The following is a 13,607-nucleotide window of genomic DNA, read 5'->3' on the forward strand; positions in this document are numbered from 1 at the left end:
TTAATTTAGACGTAAAGGTGAATCGCACACGCACGTTTTAATAATAACATATGAGAGGTGCCGCTTGGCACTTTAACGTTGAAATTTACTTCCTCACTCAATTTTCGGATTACACGGAATGATTGCAAGTACATGTAAAAAGTTTAAATTATTTTTCAAACATTGCTTCACGAATGAAAAATTTTTGGCTGAAAAAGATTTATCAAATGAAAAATTCAAAATCACGGAAATATAATTTTAAAGAATTAAATTTTATTATGAAAACAAATTTATTTTTGAGAGCACCAAAAGAAGCATATGAAATGACTTCATAGATATTTTTTTATTGTTGTATATTAAGTAAATGGAGAAATTGGATCGTAAAGAAAAATTTAGTCAATTTTTATAATTGCATTGTAATAGTGGTATTTTATTATTAATGATGATACTTCACCATTAAATGGCGTACAAAGATTTTTTTTTAATGTATTGATGAAAGTATATTTTTTGAAAGCAAAAATATACCAATCAATAAACATTTACATACTTTTTTGATTCATTGAGATCAATATTTATACTTTAAAATTACAATCTCCTACTTAAATTGATTTCACTACAATTCAAATGCCTACTTTTTTTTAATTGAAAAGTTATTTTTCAATATTTTAGTTACAAAGCCATAATTAACAATGTTCGATATGTACATACATGTTAACATTAGCATTTGCAGCAGCAAATTTTACAACCCTTACAGTCTCCACAGATTTTTTCACAGTCACAATCATCATCAGTTTTCGATTCTGATTTACCAGTAGAACCAGAAGTCTTTGGTGCTGGCGTAGTAGTAGTCGTTGTCGTAGTCGTAGTCGTTGTTGGTTTCCTTTTATTGCAATTGCAATGACATCTGCGCCTCTCTGTTTTCGATTTGCCTTTTTTCTCTGTGTTTGTAGATGCGTCCTTGCTCGAACCTTCGCCGCAGATTTTGATTCCTTGTTTGATCAGATCCGCCCTGTCGATACAATATTCGTATCCTTGTTCGCGACATTCCTGTTCTAAATCAGATTTTCTGGGGTCGTAAACTTCGCAATCTTCCAGTTCTCCTAGACCTCCTGGAACAACTCCATCGTCTGGGACTTCCGAATAATCGCAATCTGAACCATAGTGCTGGTAACAGTGCAAATGAGGCAGTGCACTGCCGAAATCAAAAACGCACAAAAGCGTTGCAACAGAAAGGACAAGAACGTGGCGCATGCTGATTTCTTTTGTCAACCGTCTATGCTTCACTCTGCAAAATCGTCGTTGCAAAGACTCTTTTATACTTGTAAATTCTAGGTTGATTGTAAGGCTCTCATCTTAATTGATTATCAAATGCACAAACTTGAGTAATTTGTTTTTGAATATTTCGTCACGATCGTGAGATTCAAAAGAACCATAATCTCACGCAAAATTTGATAATAACTACAGCAAAGAAAGCATCTTTATCTCATAGTGTGAGAGTGATACTTGATAATCGCCTTTATCAATGCATTTTTATGTGATTCACAAGTAGTTGAATTTTTTTGGTGACGAGATGTAGAATTTTTAGTCAGAGATTCATAAGAAAATTTCGAGAAAACGATCTAGTTTTCTTGTAAGCTGCAATTGATTGTGAGGATTTTTTCAAATGAAGTTTATTCATTGATGAAAATTATTGTTGCTTGCAATTCAGTGGGCTGAAATTATTGTAATTAAAGTTGAGTAAAAAAATGAGGCCATCCTTCAAAGTAATTAATCGCAGACAAATTCAATCATTTCCAGAAACGCGCATTTTTATAGCCGATTTTATTCGAAATATTTCGTTATTCATTACTGTAAACACACAGAGACGTAGGTAGTTTATCGTGTCATAAAAAACACTCTTTGCAATTAGGCCAGTGGAATTTCGCTGGGTCTGCACGATGTATTTGCTCTACTTAATGTCAAAACCATACTTGCTGACATGTTATATGTGATATTAAAAAAATTCACCCGAACGAAAGTTTAAAGAGAATGTGCAAAATAAATGAAGAACTGAAAATTATATCAATAATATAAAAATATATTAATATTCATTTACAAATGATATAGCTTTCACATATAGATATTCCGCATGAAACATTATATTATTTTAATAAAAATTTGCGAAATAAATTCAAAGAATGATAACAATTTAATATAACTTTATGCCGTTCGCGTCGTTGTTTCTTCGGACGTCGTTGCGGCGGTGCTCGTTGCTGGCACTTCAACTTTTTGAACGCGTACCATCGACGGGGTTGCCATTGTCATGTCCTGAATCTCCTTTTGTTCGGGTTCGTCCTCGACAATTGCGCTGTCAGCGTCGACCAAAATATCGTCCCCGTTGGCATTTCTCAAGACCAATTTGTATGCTGCGGGTTTGATCTCGGTAACCTGACTACTATCGGCATCGCTGGACTCCTCGTATGCTTCGACTACTTCCTGATATTCGGAATCGCCTGGCTGAACTACTTGCAAAATTCGTCGCACTTTCAGCGGCGACTGGGAATTTTGAAGTTGTTGATGCTGATAAACGGGCCGTGGTTGCTCCGCTCTTTCCTCAAAAAACTGTACGGGGGCTTCTTCACTGCGTTTTTGCACAAATTTTTCCGAGGGCATTTCTTCTGCTTTCGATGATTCGGAATCGTAGACCACGTACAAACGTTTTGGGTCTGGTATGGCATCCTGTAAAAATAATTAAATACTCCTTTTAGCTTCAATTCGTAGCCCATTTAAAAGTATTCTAAAATGTGTACGTACTTGCTCTTCATCTTTAACATAATCTACAGATCGTCTGACCATTCGATTACCCTGATGACATTCGCACCCACAAGTCGATAGGCCTTGATTCGAGCAAATCGTTGGCTCTGGCTGACAAACATCGCAAGCTGTAGGATTACATTTACCAGCGCAAATGTTACCGGTTTGTCGGCATGACTTGGTTGCGCAAGGACAGGGTTGAACTTGGCAAGTACTGCAGTCTGCTGGATTTTGGTTGCAACAAGTGCTCTTATCGTCGATGTATACGACTTCGGTAAATTGTTGTGGCTTTAGAGACTTTACAACCCTGCAAGGGGCTGGTTGTGGTACCGGCACATAATATTGCTTATGGGTTCTGTAAAATTATATCACTTTTTTAAGTCGCGAAGACCTAGGCGAAGAAAAAAAATTATTAAAATTTGTATACTGACGCAAGTTTGCCGCAGCCGCAATTAGAGTGTCTGCAGCAGCTCCTCGGATGTCTGTAAGGATTTCGTTGAAAGGGATTGATCAACGAGTAAGAATGAGCTTCGCTGAGGTCTATTAATAATTGCCCGGAGAGTACAAAAAGTAAAAATGGTAACGTTGTAGCGCACTTCATCTTGACACTCGATTGCTTTGACTCCTCGCTCCGCATATCATATTTAAATACTCCGGATCTCGATACATTGTTGTTTGTTATCCGGCTGTTTTCCGGAAGTTTGTCACATTTTGTATAAAGTCGTTGCGAAATTACGATGCATCACACCTGCAAACTTGAATCGGTAGAGTTCATGGACCTTTGAGAATAAAAGTATTTACTTTGCGATGTAAGCTCGCGCGTTTTTGTCTCGAGATTCAATTGTTTCTCGTGTACCGTGTGTAAAGCATTGCTGACATAGCGAGATAGTTTTATTAATTTCGAAATTGTAGAAGGTAGGATATGTTAAAAATATGTATCTGCGAGTGAAAGAGATCATAATTACAAAGATCTCTATTATTTTGTAAAAATTCATATCCTTCAAGAGTCGCTGGAATTTAAAAAATATATTTCGATTTCTTAGTTATTATTCATCAATATTTTTATTGATTTTTCAATTCTTTGAAAATCGCAATATTACGCAAGTTGCAGTAATCTTCACAATTTAATAGTTATATGAATTGGAATTGTGAAAAAAGAGGATGGTATTGTAATGAGTCATTGAACAATAAATGGTAAAAAGATTTTTTATGTAAAAAAGTTACAAAAGCCAATGAATCAGAAATTTGGCTATATAGTTTTATATATACACTGCACATTTATCTCAAGGTATAGAATTTTTGTCCAAGTAGAACGAAATTCAACAGGTTTATAAATTATACAATTACAAATATCACACGCATTGGCTTGCATACTACTAACAGTCTAAAGATAGTACTTTCAATATTAGAAAAAATTCATTTGATTGTACCAACTTGATAAAAATCAGATATAAATATTTCATACATCAAAAAAATAAAAAAAATTATCGTTACGTATAAAATGCTTTCAAAGCACGATAAAATTTCTATGTAAAAAGGGAATGATTGTTTTCAGCACAATTAAGTTCAGCTCAATTTGTCTCGTCATAGCTTCGAAACTGGTACAGTTAAAGGTTTGTCAGCTACATTTAATAATTCACTCCACCAACTTGGTCTTTCCGATCCTCCAGGATAACAGCGGAAAGCTTTTTCAAGTCGATCGTATACCTGAAAAATATTGAATTTTTTAAATTGAAATATCTATAAATATAAGAATTTTTTAGAAATAACGACAGCTTACTTTTCCGTCAGACATTCCTAAAACAGAATTCAATACAAAATCTGGTGGAGCTAAAGCATCTACTATGGCAACAGCCTCTGGTTTTAATTCGGCACACAAAAGCAAAATATTTTCTTTAACTAAATTTGCCATTTGCGGACCAGTGCAATATCCACCTGCAACGTAATTTACAATATTAGGCCCCCACTATAATGACATTATTTTATGCTAAAAAAATGTGTACAAACCTTGATAAAAAGTAACCATATGTTTTTCAAGTCGGGTCAAAGAGTACATCATCACTAATTTATCAAGTACATTAGACAGACCTTTTGCTTCATTGTCTTTTGGTACCAACTTGTTAATTCTTAGCATGCAATAGTGCAAAATAATAAATTCTCCGTAAGCCTTAGAGAGACTAGCGGCTCGATAAACCTGAGATTTGCTTCGAGCTTCGAAAGTACTTGCGCCTCTAGAGATTTCTTGATCGTAACGACGTTGTGTGTCTGCTACAAGTCGCGTTATCAACCATTCATATGCTTCGCGGACAACTAAATAACGATCAGGAAATTAGTTCACTATTCTTTTTCATCAATTTTAAATAAGGTTAAAGCATACTAACAATCAATGGTTAGTCTAGATTGTCTCCTGCAATCAAAAGTCTTGCGCAATATGGCAGGAGCGTCGGCCAAAAAGCTCACGGAAGCTAAAGGACTAACTGCTGTCGATCCACTTCTGTACTCGTTCCACTGACGGAGTATCCAGTTACTGGTTTGCTGAACAAGCACATTATTGTCACCTTCATAGGATACAGTAGGTTCATGGTTGGCACCCATGTCACCCAAGGCAGCGGCTACGATATATAAAAAAATGATGCATCAGTTTAAAAGAGAAATAAAATTTAATATTGAAGAGGTTTTAATTTTACTTTTATGATATCCGTGACCACCGCAAGCTTCTCTGCATTCTCTAATAGAATCTCGACAGGTCCACGTTATTAGAGGTTTTATAGCAGAAACAATACTGTGTATTTCTGGCACTAATTGGCTCTAAAAATTGAATATTCACAATTATCATAAAATTCAAATCTAATCGAAACGTTACCATTATGAAAAAATTTGATTTACAAGATTTGGAATGTTAGCTCCTTCCATAGATTTCTGTACATTATCTAAATATACGTGCGTAAATTCTGACATAAAAATTTTTATAACGCAAGCAGCAGCCATGTAGGGGAAAAGTCTCCATTGCTGAAAAAAGTAATTGTAATTGATAAAATATGGACACATAAAGCATCGAAAATTGATGACCGATTTGACTTACGTGAAGCTCGTACTCGATAATTGGGGTTTCTTGAGCAACATCGTTCGATGGCGTCATGACGAACTGTTTTCTCACCGCAGCATACCTCACGGCAATGACGACAGATTTTCCGAGTCTGTTGGTCGATTCTTGACAAATTCCCATTCGACCAGCGGACAAATTTTCCAAAACGGCACCTGCGCAAGGGCTCAATTACAACGAGACTATATATTTTGAGCAATCGACAATCAAAATAACTTACCCAAAATTCTCTGAGGATCGGAGAACGAGCTCTCGTAGTCACCATCGTCGGTCACGTCGGCCGTTCTATTCAACAGGTTTTCCTTCGGTATTTTATAGTTATTGAACATAATGTAGCCATTGTCGATTCCATTGAGGCCGAGCTTTTCGCCCAGATCGCCGGTTATGACGCCGGGATAGGTGAAGTACGTTTTCGGATCTCTGACCGGTACGATGAAGGCGTGCAGACCGTGGCACTCGTTCTTGGTGATGAGCTGCGCGAACACGATCGCCACGGTGGCTGTTTTTCCCAGATTGCCTACCCAGCACTTGGCAGCTTGAAAGTCCGGCGTATGAAGGACGAAGCTGCGACTGTCCGGCTCGTAGGTGGCGGTTGTGCGCATCAGTTTGGTATTGCTGCCGTGACCGACCTCGGTGAGGGCGTAGCAACCCAGCAGCTTCTTGTTCCAGACGTCGTGGAAGATGGGCAAGTGGCGCTCGGTGCCGAGGCTCAGTATCGTGTTGCTGAACAGGTAGATGCCGATGGCTATTTTTACGGAGAGAGTCGGGTCGACGAGGCAGGTGGCCTCGTTCAGTGCCATCATGTAGCCGGTCTTGATGCTGTAGTTCAGGTTGATGATGTTGTCGGGTAAAAATACTTGATGATGCAGTCGGGCCAGCTGTCTGGCTGCTCGTCGCTTCTGCTCGTCGGCGCTCTTGGTGATGCCGTTTGGGGGATGAAATTCCGGATCGGCTTCCATCGCTTTCCACACTTGCATCTAATCAAACGAGTAGAATCGTTATTTTACCAAAACTTAAAATAACCCGCGCACACACGATAAATACCTTGAAACGAATTCTGTCTGGATCCTCCATTAAGATTCGCAATCTTTTCCAAGAGAACGAGGCGGAGGCTCGATACTTCTCCAAGTCACCACCCTCGGGCATGTCCTCGAGCCATCTTATGTCCTCTTCGAAGACGTGCCTCGTCGACGAGCGTACTGCGAATCCTGACGGCATTCTGTGCGTTTTCAACACTATTTTGTCTCACGAGAACTCAAACTAAAATCATACGGTTTAAATACGATTAATTAATCGTACAGCTCGAATAAGATTGATTAATTTTAATGAAGAATAATTCGTGTTGATAAAATTGCCAATGAAAAAAAAAACTGCAATTAATGTATTTTTATACGCTTTAAAGAAAAATTCCTATCTGAAATGATAAAAATTACTAGATTAAGCTGCATAACAATTATTACGAAAATTTCCATATGATTATTAAACGAAACAAAATCGTTTTTGTCGCATAATTCTTAAAAGTTTTTACCAACGAATTATCGATAGTTTTATGCACCAATTAGCAGAATTTTTGAAAACTAGCATCCGAGACAATGTCACTGTCCACGAACTGCTCGAACAAGCACTAAAAGAACCTGATCACTATATGTTGAATGAAATTCTCAAACGAACGACTAAGCGTATTGTTTTAGATATCACGGATAACAATGTTCACGACACTATTTGACTAATCGTTATCTCTTACACGCGATGTCTCACTCAGTCATCGCAATACGAATCTTCGTGACGTAAAAGATGTATTTAGTGAAAAGTTTTACATTTCTTTTCGCGGAAACGAGTCGCAAAATTCATCCTTGAACTATCGGCAATTTTTCTGCATTATCCATGAGTATAAATTATAAAGAAGCACGTGAGTCGTGTAATATATGATATCGTACGAGTGTCTCTTCGTACTCCCGACTAAACGTCGACTGTTTTCCTACACGCGATACACTCATAGAAGACCTAGACACAACCACTCGAAGTGTATATTAAACAGGTACATAAGTCAGTTCTCCTGAACTACTGTAAATAAAGCAGTTCAGGTTTATATAAAAAAAAACGAGGCTCACGCGTATCGAGCGTGTAAAAGGCCTCGCCGCGTCGTTTTATTGACCTGACGACTCGATTCGATTAATACATCTATATACGCACACAGACACACAATCTCTATTGGACTATATCTTATTATATTTCGAGACATATCGATGTTCATAAGTGCCATCCAAAGCGAGTCTCGATTATTATTTCGCGAAAAAAAGGCGTGTGTATATCCACGTGTGTAGTTGCGAAGCAGCTCGCAGGCCCCCCGCTCAAGGCCACGCATGGCATTATAGTCGTGTACGAAACTAGATCGGAGCTCCATAAAGCTCTTTATTCATTCTTTTGACTCGAAAACGGAGCGTATCGGAGCAGGGCCGGAACGCGAAACCAGCACTTCTCGCTTTGTATACGTATCGAGCGCCGACGACTTTTTTCCTAAAAAAAGAAAGAAAGATAGGCAACGTGTCAACTTCAACATTAGCGGTACAACGATGACGCGCGATAGAGTTCAGAAAAGAGCGGTACATCGTACGAGCGCGTGAGCTCGCGGTACATCGATGGATTTTTTTTGTCTCTACTGCCGTAGTGTATGTTGGCACAAAAAACCGCATCGATCGAGAAAATTTCCCTGAAATAATGGCGAACGCGATGCGACGTGAAAATCGAGATTGGATACTGTAACAGTGGCGATTTCGTATTACATAGACGCAGATCGCGTGGAATATAATGCAATGAGCTGTTCATGTGCGTGCACACGCCAAGTATTATATGATCGTCGCGGCTTGTATCGTATGACCGCGTGATTTCTACGAAAAAACATTTGTGCACTGCATATAATAGAGTTGCAGTGCAATGCGTGTGTATAAACTTGCACACAATTCATTATCTACACGAATGATTATTTTCATCGAGTATACACTTATTCTCATGAATGTGCTCCTAAAAATCAGATTCGATGAAACTATATTGACTCATTTGCAATTTATATCGAGCTTATTTATTGACGCTGTGATAAAATTCACCTGCTATACGGGACGAGTAGCTCGTTTGTCAATAAAGGCGATTCAAAATTTGTTTATAAACATCGCCTGTTGCATCGCTCTCGATCGGCGCGGTCGCGCTTTTATGTGGCATGCTAATTTCAAGTGGCAATTGCGCTCTCTCAAAGTTATTTTACTCGTTCAAATGGGCCAGCTTTTTGCAATTTTCGCATTGAAATAACTTTGAGGAACACCCGTGAATCACCATCGTACAGCAAAATGAAAAGATTCATCATTAGTAGGAACTCGCACGATTTTGAATTCCCCGTGTATACGCAATAATGAGCAACGTTGATTAAAATAACATTATAGCTTGAATGTTTCACAAGCGGCACACGCTCCTAAAAATCACGCGCACATCTCCTGCACAGGTGGATCTAAATGTGTACGGCACACCGCACATATATTACACATAGTGGGCGAACCTTCGAGGTTATCCCTATAAGGCCAGTGTTGATCCTTTCTCGAGTAAAAACCCTTTACCCTGGCTCGGCAGTAAAGTGACAATGAAAGATTGTGTACGCACCCTTGAAAACAATATGTCCCGTTTTCAAATTAGTGACTGAAAAAATGATTGTCCATTCGAAGACGAGATAAAGCTTATGAGCGGCGAAGCGGCAGCTGATGATTGGTGTCCTGTTAGCGCAAAAGTTATTCTCTGCACCCACACACGAAAAAGAGATAAAGTAAACTGAGAGTCTCTTGAGAAAGAAGACGATTTTTTGAAAGTCTTGAAAATTGGAAAAAAAGTTCAATGGCACATCGACAACGCTCATGTAACGCCGCACGCGTTCGTCTATCTAAACGGGCACACGACACATGAAACGACAGAAAAAAAACAAGTTTAAGGGCCGAGAGCAGAGCGGCAACAATCCATCAGCCGAATACGCGATTTTGTACGGACTGCTAGAAGCAGCGGCGACTGTTAAAAAGTGCGATATATAGTTCTGCTACTCTCCCTTCCCGTCTATAGTCGATTGTAGCTTCGCCGCTGCTATATGTGGTTGCTACTTACTTTCTTACCTAACTCGTGTATACACGCACTTTTTCATAAATTTTGATCTGCGCGCGCGCGAACTAGCCACACGCAGACCATGTGCTGCTGCGCCGAGGCGGCCTCTCGTATGAAGTATTATTACATAGTATGGTAATGTAAGTGCCACAATGCTGACTCAGTTACAGTGTCAAGAGTTCGTTATACATCTCTGACTTAGATTTTTTTTATAGAAGTTATATACATAAGTTTTGAGATAAGCAACGAGTTACGTTTTATTCTATTGAGAGATAACCAGACAAAGGTAATTTTCATTCAAATTGCTATTTACAAAATACACATTTAGTCATTACAATAAATGAAATAGATTAATATCATTCATCGTTTCTGTCAAAGTATTTTATCCTCGTGTTTTTCAAGTGTTTTCCTTATAAAGCTTGAAAACGTTCGATTTTTGACTTCTTCCATAACCTCTACACGATCGTTCTTACTGGCATGGAAGTTCAATTTTATATGAGAAATGCGATTATTATGGAAAAAAATATAAAACAATATTCCTCATAGTTTTCCTACAAATCAAAAACTTTGTTTTAAATTTATTTTAAAAAAGTATCCCAAATTTTCTTTTGTTGTGTACATCTCACATCATAACCAATTACTTTAATCTCAAAATATCTTTTAATAAGTACTCATAATTAAATATTAATGTTTTCATCATTTTTAATACTCTTGATAAAACATTGATAATCACTACTTATTACCCATCTTCTGCGATACTGATATTATTTTGAAGAAAAAAAACAGACACTCTGCTTTTGTGTCATGCAGTATTGAGTTCTGTCACAAAAATTAAATTCATTTCTATATTCTTGTTTCAGATAAAAATGGGTGTATTAGAACTCATACAATCATTAGAAGGACACAAAGGCAGAGTGTGGAACGTTTGTTGGCATCCGTCTGGAGAAACTTTAGCCTCGTGCGGTGAAGATAAATCGATTAGAATATGGATGCATGATAAATCCAAATGGGTGATAAAAAGCATACTGCTCGAAGGTCACAGTAGAACTATTAGGGAGGTGTCTTGGTCTCCTTGTGGCAATTACATAGCATCTTGTAGTTTTGATGCTACTGTTGCAATTTGGGATCAAAAATCTGGACAATTTGAGTGCAATACAACATTAGAAGGTCATGAAAATGAAGTAAAAAGTATTAGCTGGTCAGCGAGTGGGCAATTATTAGCTACTTGTAGCAGAGACAAATCTGTTTGGGTTTGGGAAGTTACTGATGATGATTACGAATGTGCAGCTGTCATTAATGCACACACTCAAGATGTCAAAAAGGTAGGTGTCACTCCATGTATATCATAGAATTATTTTTCTATTAGTGTATTAAAAACTTTTATTTTTACATCTAAATACATAAATCGTTGTAGGTAAGATGGCATCCAGAAAAGGATATCCTTGCTTCAGCCAGCTACGATGATACTGTAAAGATTTTCAAAGAAGACACTTCTAGCAGTGATTTTATCTGTGTTGCCACTCTTGCATCCCACACTTCGACTGTTTGGAGTTTGTCTTTCGATAAAACAGGTAACAGGTTAGTTACTTGCAGTGACGATCAAACTTTGAAAATATGGCACCAATATGAGTCTGGCAATGAGATGGGTATACCCACACCGGATAATGAGCCTGTTTGGAAATGTGTCTGTACTTTGTCTGGTTACCACTCCAGAACAGTATATGACGTAGATTGGTGTAAATTAACAGGTCTAATAGTGACTTCCTGTGGTGATGATGTAATTCGAGTTTTCCGCGAAGAAGATGATTCCGACGTACATCAACCAACTTTTAGCTTAGTTTGCAAATTGGATAATGCGCACACTCAAGATGTCAATTGTTCTCAATGGAATCCTGTGACTCCAGGCCTCATAGCTTCTTGTAGTGACGATGGAACTGTTAAGCTGTGGTCTTATAGTGATTAAATTGTTAAAAAGTTATGACGTGTACATAATAATTTAAAAATTGATGTATATAATTTTAAACGCTATACTGAGAGAAAATATATTATTTTATTTTTATTTTCTAAAATTGAAGATTTCTTAAATAATTATTCCCTCCCATTTCCTTTGAAAATAGATATTTTTAATTATTTTCATTTTATTTTCTAGTTTACCTTGTAGCAAATATAACTTTCCATTCTTCATTAATTTAAAATATAATTGTAAACGATTGTACTAGTTTGACACGTACAATATAAACACTATTATTTTAGATATTGAATGAACCATGCTGCCAACATTCGCATCAGCAAAACGGTCTGGTCGGTCTTTGAAATCGATCGTCAGGGTACTTGAAGAATATGCGCATCCCAAGTATGCAGGGTCGTGGGACAACGTTGGTCTACTCATCGAACCGACCGAAGCAAAAACGGTCAAACACATTTTACTGACTAACGATCTAACGGAGGAGGTGATGCAAGAAGCCCTGAAGCTCAAAACTGACATGATTATCTCGTACCATCCACCGATCTTCAAAGCACTGAAATCGATTTGCACCAATAACTGGAAGGTATGGATACGATTTACTGAGAGTCCAGTAAAAAAAAAAAGGCAACTCCGTGACTCGATCGTTCTAGTTTCACGTTATAACGTTTGCAGGAGAGAATCGTGGCCCGGTGTTTAGAAAACAGAATAGCCTTGTACTCGCCTCATACGGCCCTCGACGCAATCGAAGGCGGAGTTAATGACTGGTTGGCGTCAGCACTCGACATCGCCGATTCCACGCCGGTTCAGCCGACGTTTGGCCCGTCAATCGGTCCGGGAAGGCTGTGCGATCTCAAGAGCAAAATCAACCTCCAAGACGCCGTACAGAGGGTGAAAAAGCATTGCGAACTCCATAACGTGCTCGTGGCCTTTCCATCGGATTCCAGTAAGCTTTACGCCGTTTCGCGACGTACATAAACGATTCAACGTTTTTTTCTGCTACGGCGTCTCATTTTACTTGCATTTAATTACAGATGGCGAAATCCGTACGGTTGCCGTGTGTGCCGGCTCAGGTGCATCGATTCTCGCTGGCACCAAAGCCGATCTCTATCTGACCGGTGAAATGTCGCATCACGAGGTACTGGACGCCATACATCAAGGATCTCACGTTATCCTGACGAATCATTCAAACTCCGAGCGAGGCTATTTACGCGACGTTTACGCAGCAAAAATCCGGGAGGCTCTCGACGACGACGTCGAAGTTGTTTTTTCCAAGAACGATGACGATCCCCTTGTAACCATGTAAAATGCATCCAATTTTTTATTTTAATACCTTTTTGAAACTTTTTAATGGAATAATAAAACCTTGACAGCGAATCATTGAACATAAAATGACGAAACGATTATTGTTCCCGTGGAGTGACGATTGTCATTTTTCTCCTTCTCTCATGAATTCGTTGGGTCTTTACGCGTGGTTTTGGGTTGGCATCATCGGTGGCCCTGACTTTACGTCGCTTTTCCCAATAATCTCGCGCGTAAAAGTTCGCGTTAATGGCTGCGGTATATGCATAAATATATATAGCAAGAGTCGGAACACCCCCGGGTCCTCCCACTCTCTTTTCTCGCGCCGTTTCA

At 38.5% G+C, this 13,607-nt stretch overlaps 3 protein-coding genes across 7 annotated transcripts; 1 reads left to right on the plus strand and 2 right to left on the minus strand.

Moving 5' to 3' along the window:
- Positions 1–2,035: 2,035 nt before the first annotated feature.
- LOC106650088 lies at positions 2,036–3,374 on the minus strand. The gene is made up of 3 exons (XM_014367877.2): positions 3,204–3,374; positions 2,773–3,127; positions 2,036–2,697 (listed from the first exon to the last, which is right to left on the minus strand). The coding sequence occupies exons 1-3, from the start codon at positions 3,371–3,373 to the stop codon at positions 2,179–2,181; spliced, it is 1,044 nt and encodes a 347-aa protein (XP_014223363.1). The 5' UTR covers position 3,374; the 3' UTR covers positions 2,036–2,178.
- Positions 3,375–3,960: 586 nt separating this feature from the next.
- On the minus strand, positions 3,961–9,957 carry LOC106650021 (peroxisomal acyl-coenzyme A oxidase 3). 4 transcript variants are annotated; one of them, XM_014367793.2, is made up of 10 exons: positions 9,524–9,957; positions 6,920–7,135; positions 6,096–6,852; positions 5,855–6,030; positions 5,659–5,781; positions 5,460–5,580; positions 5,154–5,384; positions 4,780–5,082; positions 4,553–4,707; positions 4,357–4,479 (listed from the first exon to the last, which is right to left on the minus strand). In XM_014367793.2, exons 2-10 carry the CDS (start codon positions 7,091–7,093, stop codon positions 4,357–4,359), a joined length of 2,163 nt encoding a protein of 720 aa, XP_014223279.1. In that variant the 5' UTR covers positions 7,094–7,135; positions 9,524–9,957. The 4 variants fall into 4 exon arrangements, with proteins under 4 accessions (XP_014223281.1, XP_014223279.1, XP_023316978.1 ...); XM_023461210.1 differs by lacking the exon at positions 9,524–9,957 and adding an exon at positions 7,693–7,817; XM_014367794.2 differs by lacking the exon at positions 9,524–9,957 and adding an exon at positions 7,404–7,507.
- Positions 9,958–10,093: 136 nt separating this feature from the next.
- Positions 10,094–13,346, plus strand: LOC106650016 (probable cytosolic iron-sulfur protein assembly protein Ciao1). Of its 2 annotated transcripts, XM_014367784.2 has the most exons (4): positions 10,094–10,295; positions 12,263–12,558; positions 12,648–12,918; positions 13,007–13,346. In XM_014367784.2, exons 2-4 carry the CDS (start codon positions 12,277–12,279, stop codon positions 13,276–13,278), a joined length of 825 nt encoding a protein of 274 aa, XP_014223270.1. In that variant the 5' UTR covers positions 10,094–10,295; positions 12,263–12,276; the 3' UTR covers positions 13,279–13,346. The 2 variants fall into 2 exon arrangements, with proteins under 2 accessions (XP_014223270.1, XP_014223269.1); XM_014367783.2 differs by lacking the exons at positions 12,263–12,558; positions 12,648–12,918; positions 13,007–13,346 and adding exons at positions 10,870–11,331; positions 11,424–12,040 and having other exon boundaries at positions 10,102–10,295.
- Positions 13,347–13,607: the final 261 nt, after the last annotated feature.

The sequence above is a fragment of the Trichogramma pretiosum genome, unplaced genomic scaffold (genome assembly GCF_000599845.2).
Source record: "Trichogramma pretiosum strain Unisexual culture from Peru unplaced genomic scaffold, Tpre_2.0 scaffold15, whole genome shotgun sequence".
Lineage (NCBI taxonomy): Eukaryota > Metazoa > Arthropoda > Insecta > Hymenoptera > Trichogrammatidae > Trichogramma > Trichogramma pretiosum.

What these genes read in the sequence shown, in the direction of transcription:
- LOC106650021 (XM_014367795.1), bottom strand. Translation starts at nt 7,093, where the DNA reads ATGCCGTCAGGATTCGCAGTACGCTCGTCGACGAGGCACGTCTTCGAA. An exon ending in CGATCCTCAGAGAATTTTGG is followed by an intron (nt 6,031 to 6,095) that starts GTAAGTTATTTT and finishes GCCCTTGCGCAG; the next exon opens with GTGCCGTTTTGGAAAATTTG. An exon ending in TAGGAATGTCTGACGGAAAA is followed by an intron (nt 4,480 to 4,552) that starts GTAAGCTGTCGT and finishes AATATTTTTCAG; the next exon opens with GTATACGATCGACTTGAAAA.
- LOC106650016 (XM_014367783.2), top strand. Translation starts at nt 10,876, where the DNA reads ATGGGTGTATTAGAACTCATACAATCATTAGAAGGACACAAAGGCAGA. An exon ending in ACACTCAAGATGTCAAAAAG is followed by an intron (nt 11,332 to 11,423) that starts GTAGGTGTCACT and finishes AAATCGTTGTAG; the next exon opens with GTAAGATGGCATCCAGAAAA.
- LOC106650088 (XM_014367877.2), bottom strand. Translation starts at nt 3,373, where the DNA reads ATGAAGTGCGCTACAACGTTACCATTTTTACTTTTTGTACTCTCCGGG. An exon ending in TGCGGCTGCGGCAAACTTGC is followed by an intron (nt 3,128 to 3,203) that starts GTCAGTATACAA and finishes ATAATTTTACAG; the next exon opens with AACCCATAAGCAATATTATG. An exon ending in ATGTTAAAGATGAAGAGCAA is followed by an intron (nt 2,698 to 2,772) that starts GTACGTACACAT and finishes TTATTTTTACAG; the next exon opens with GATGCCATACCAGACCCAAA.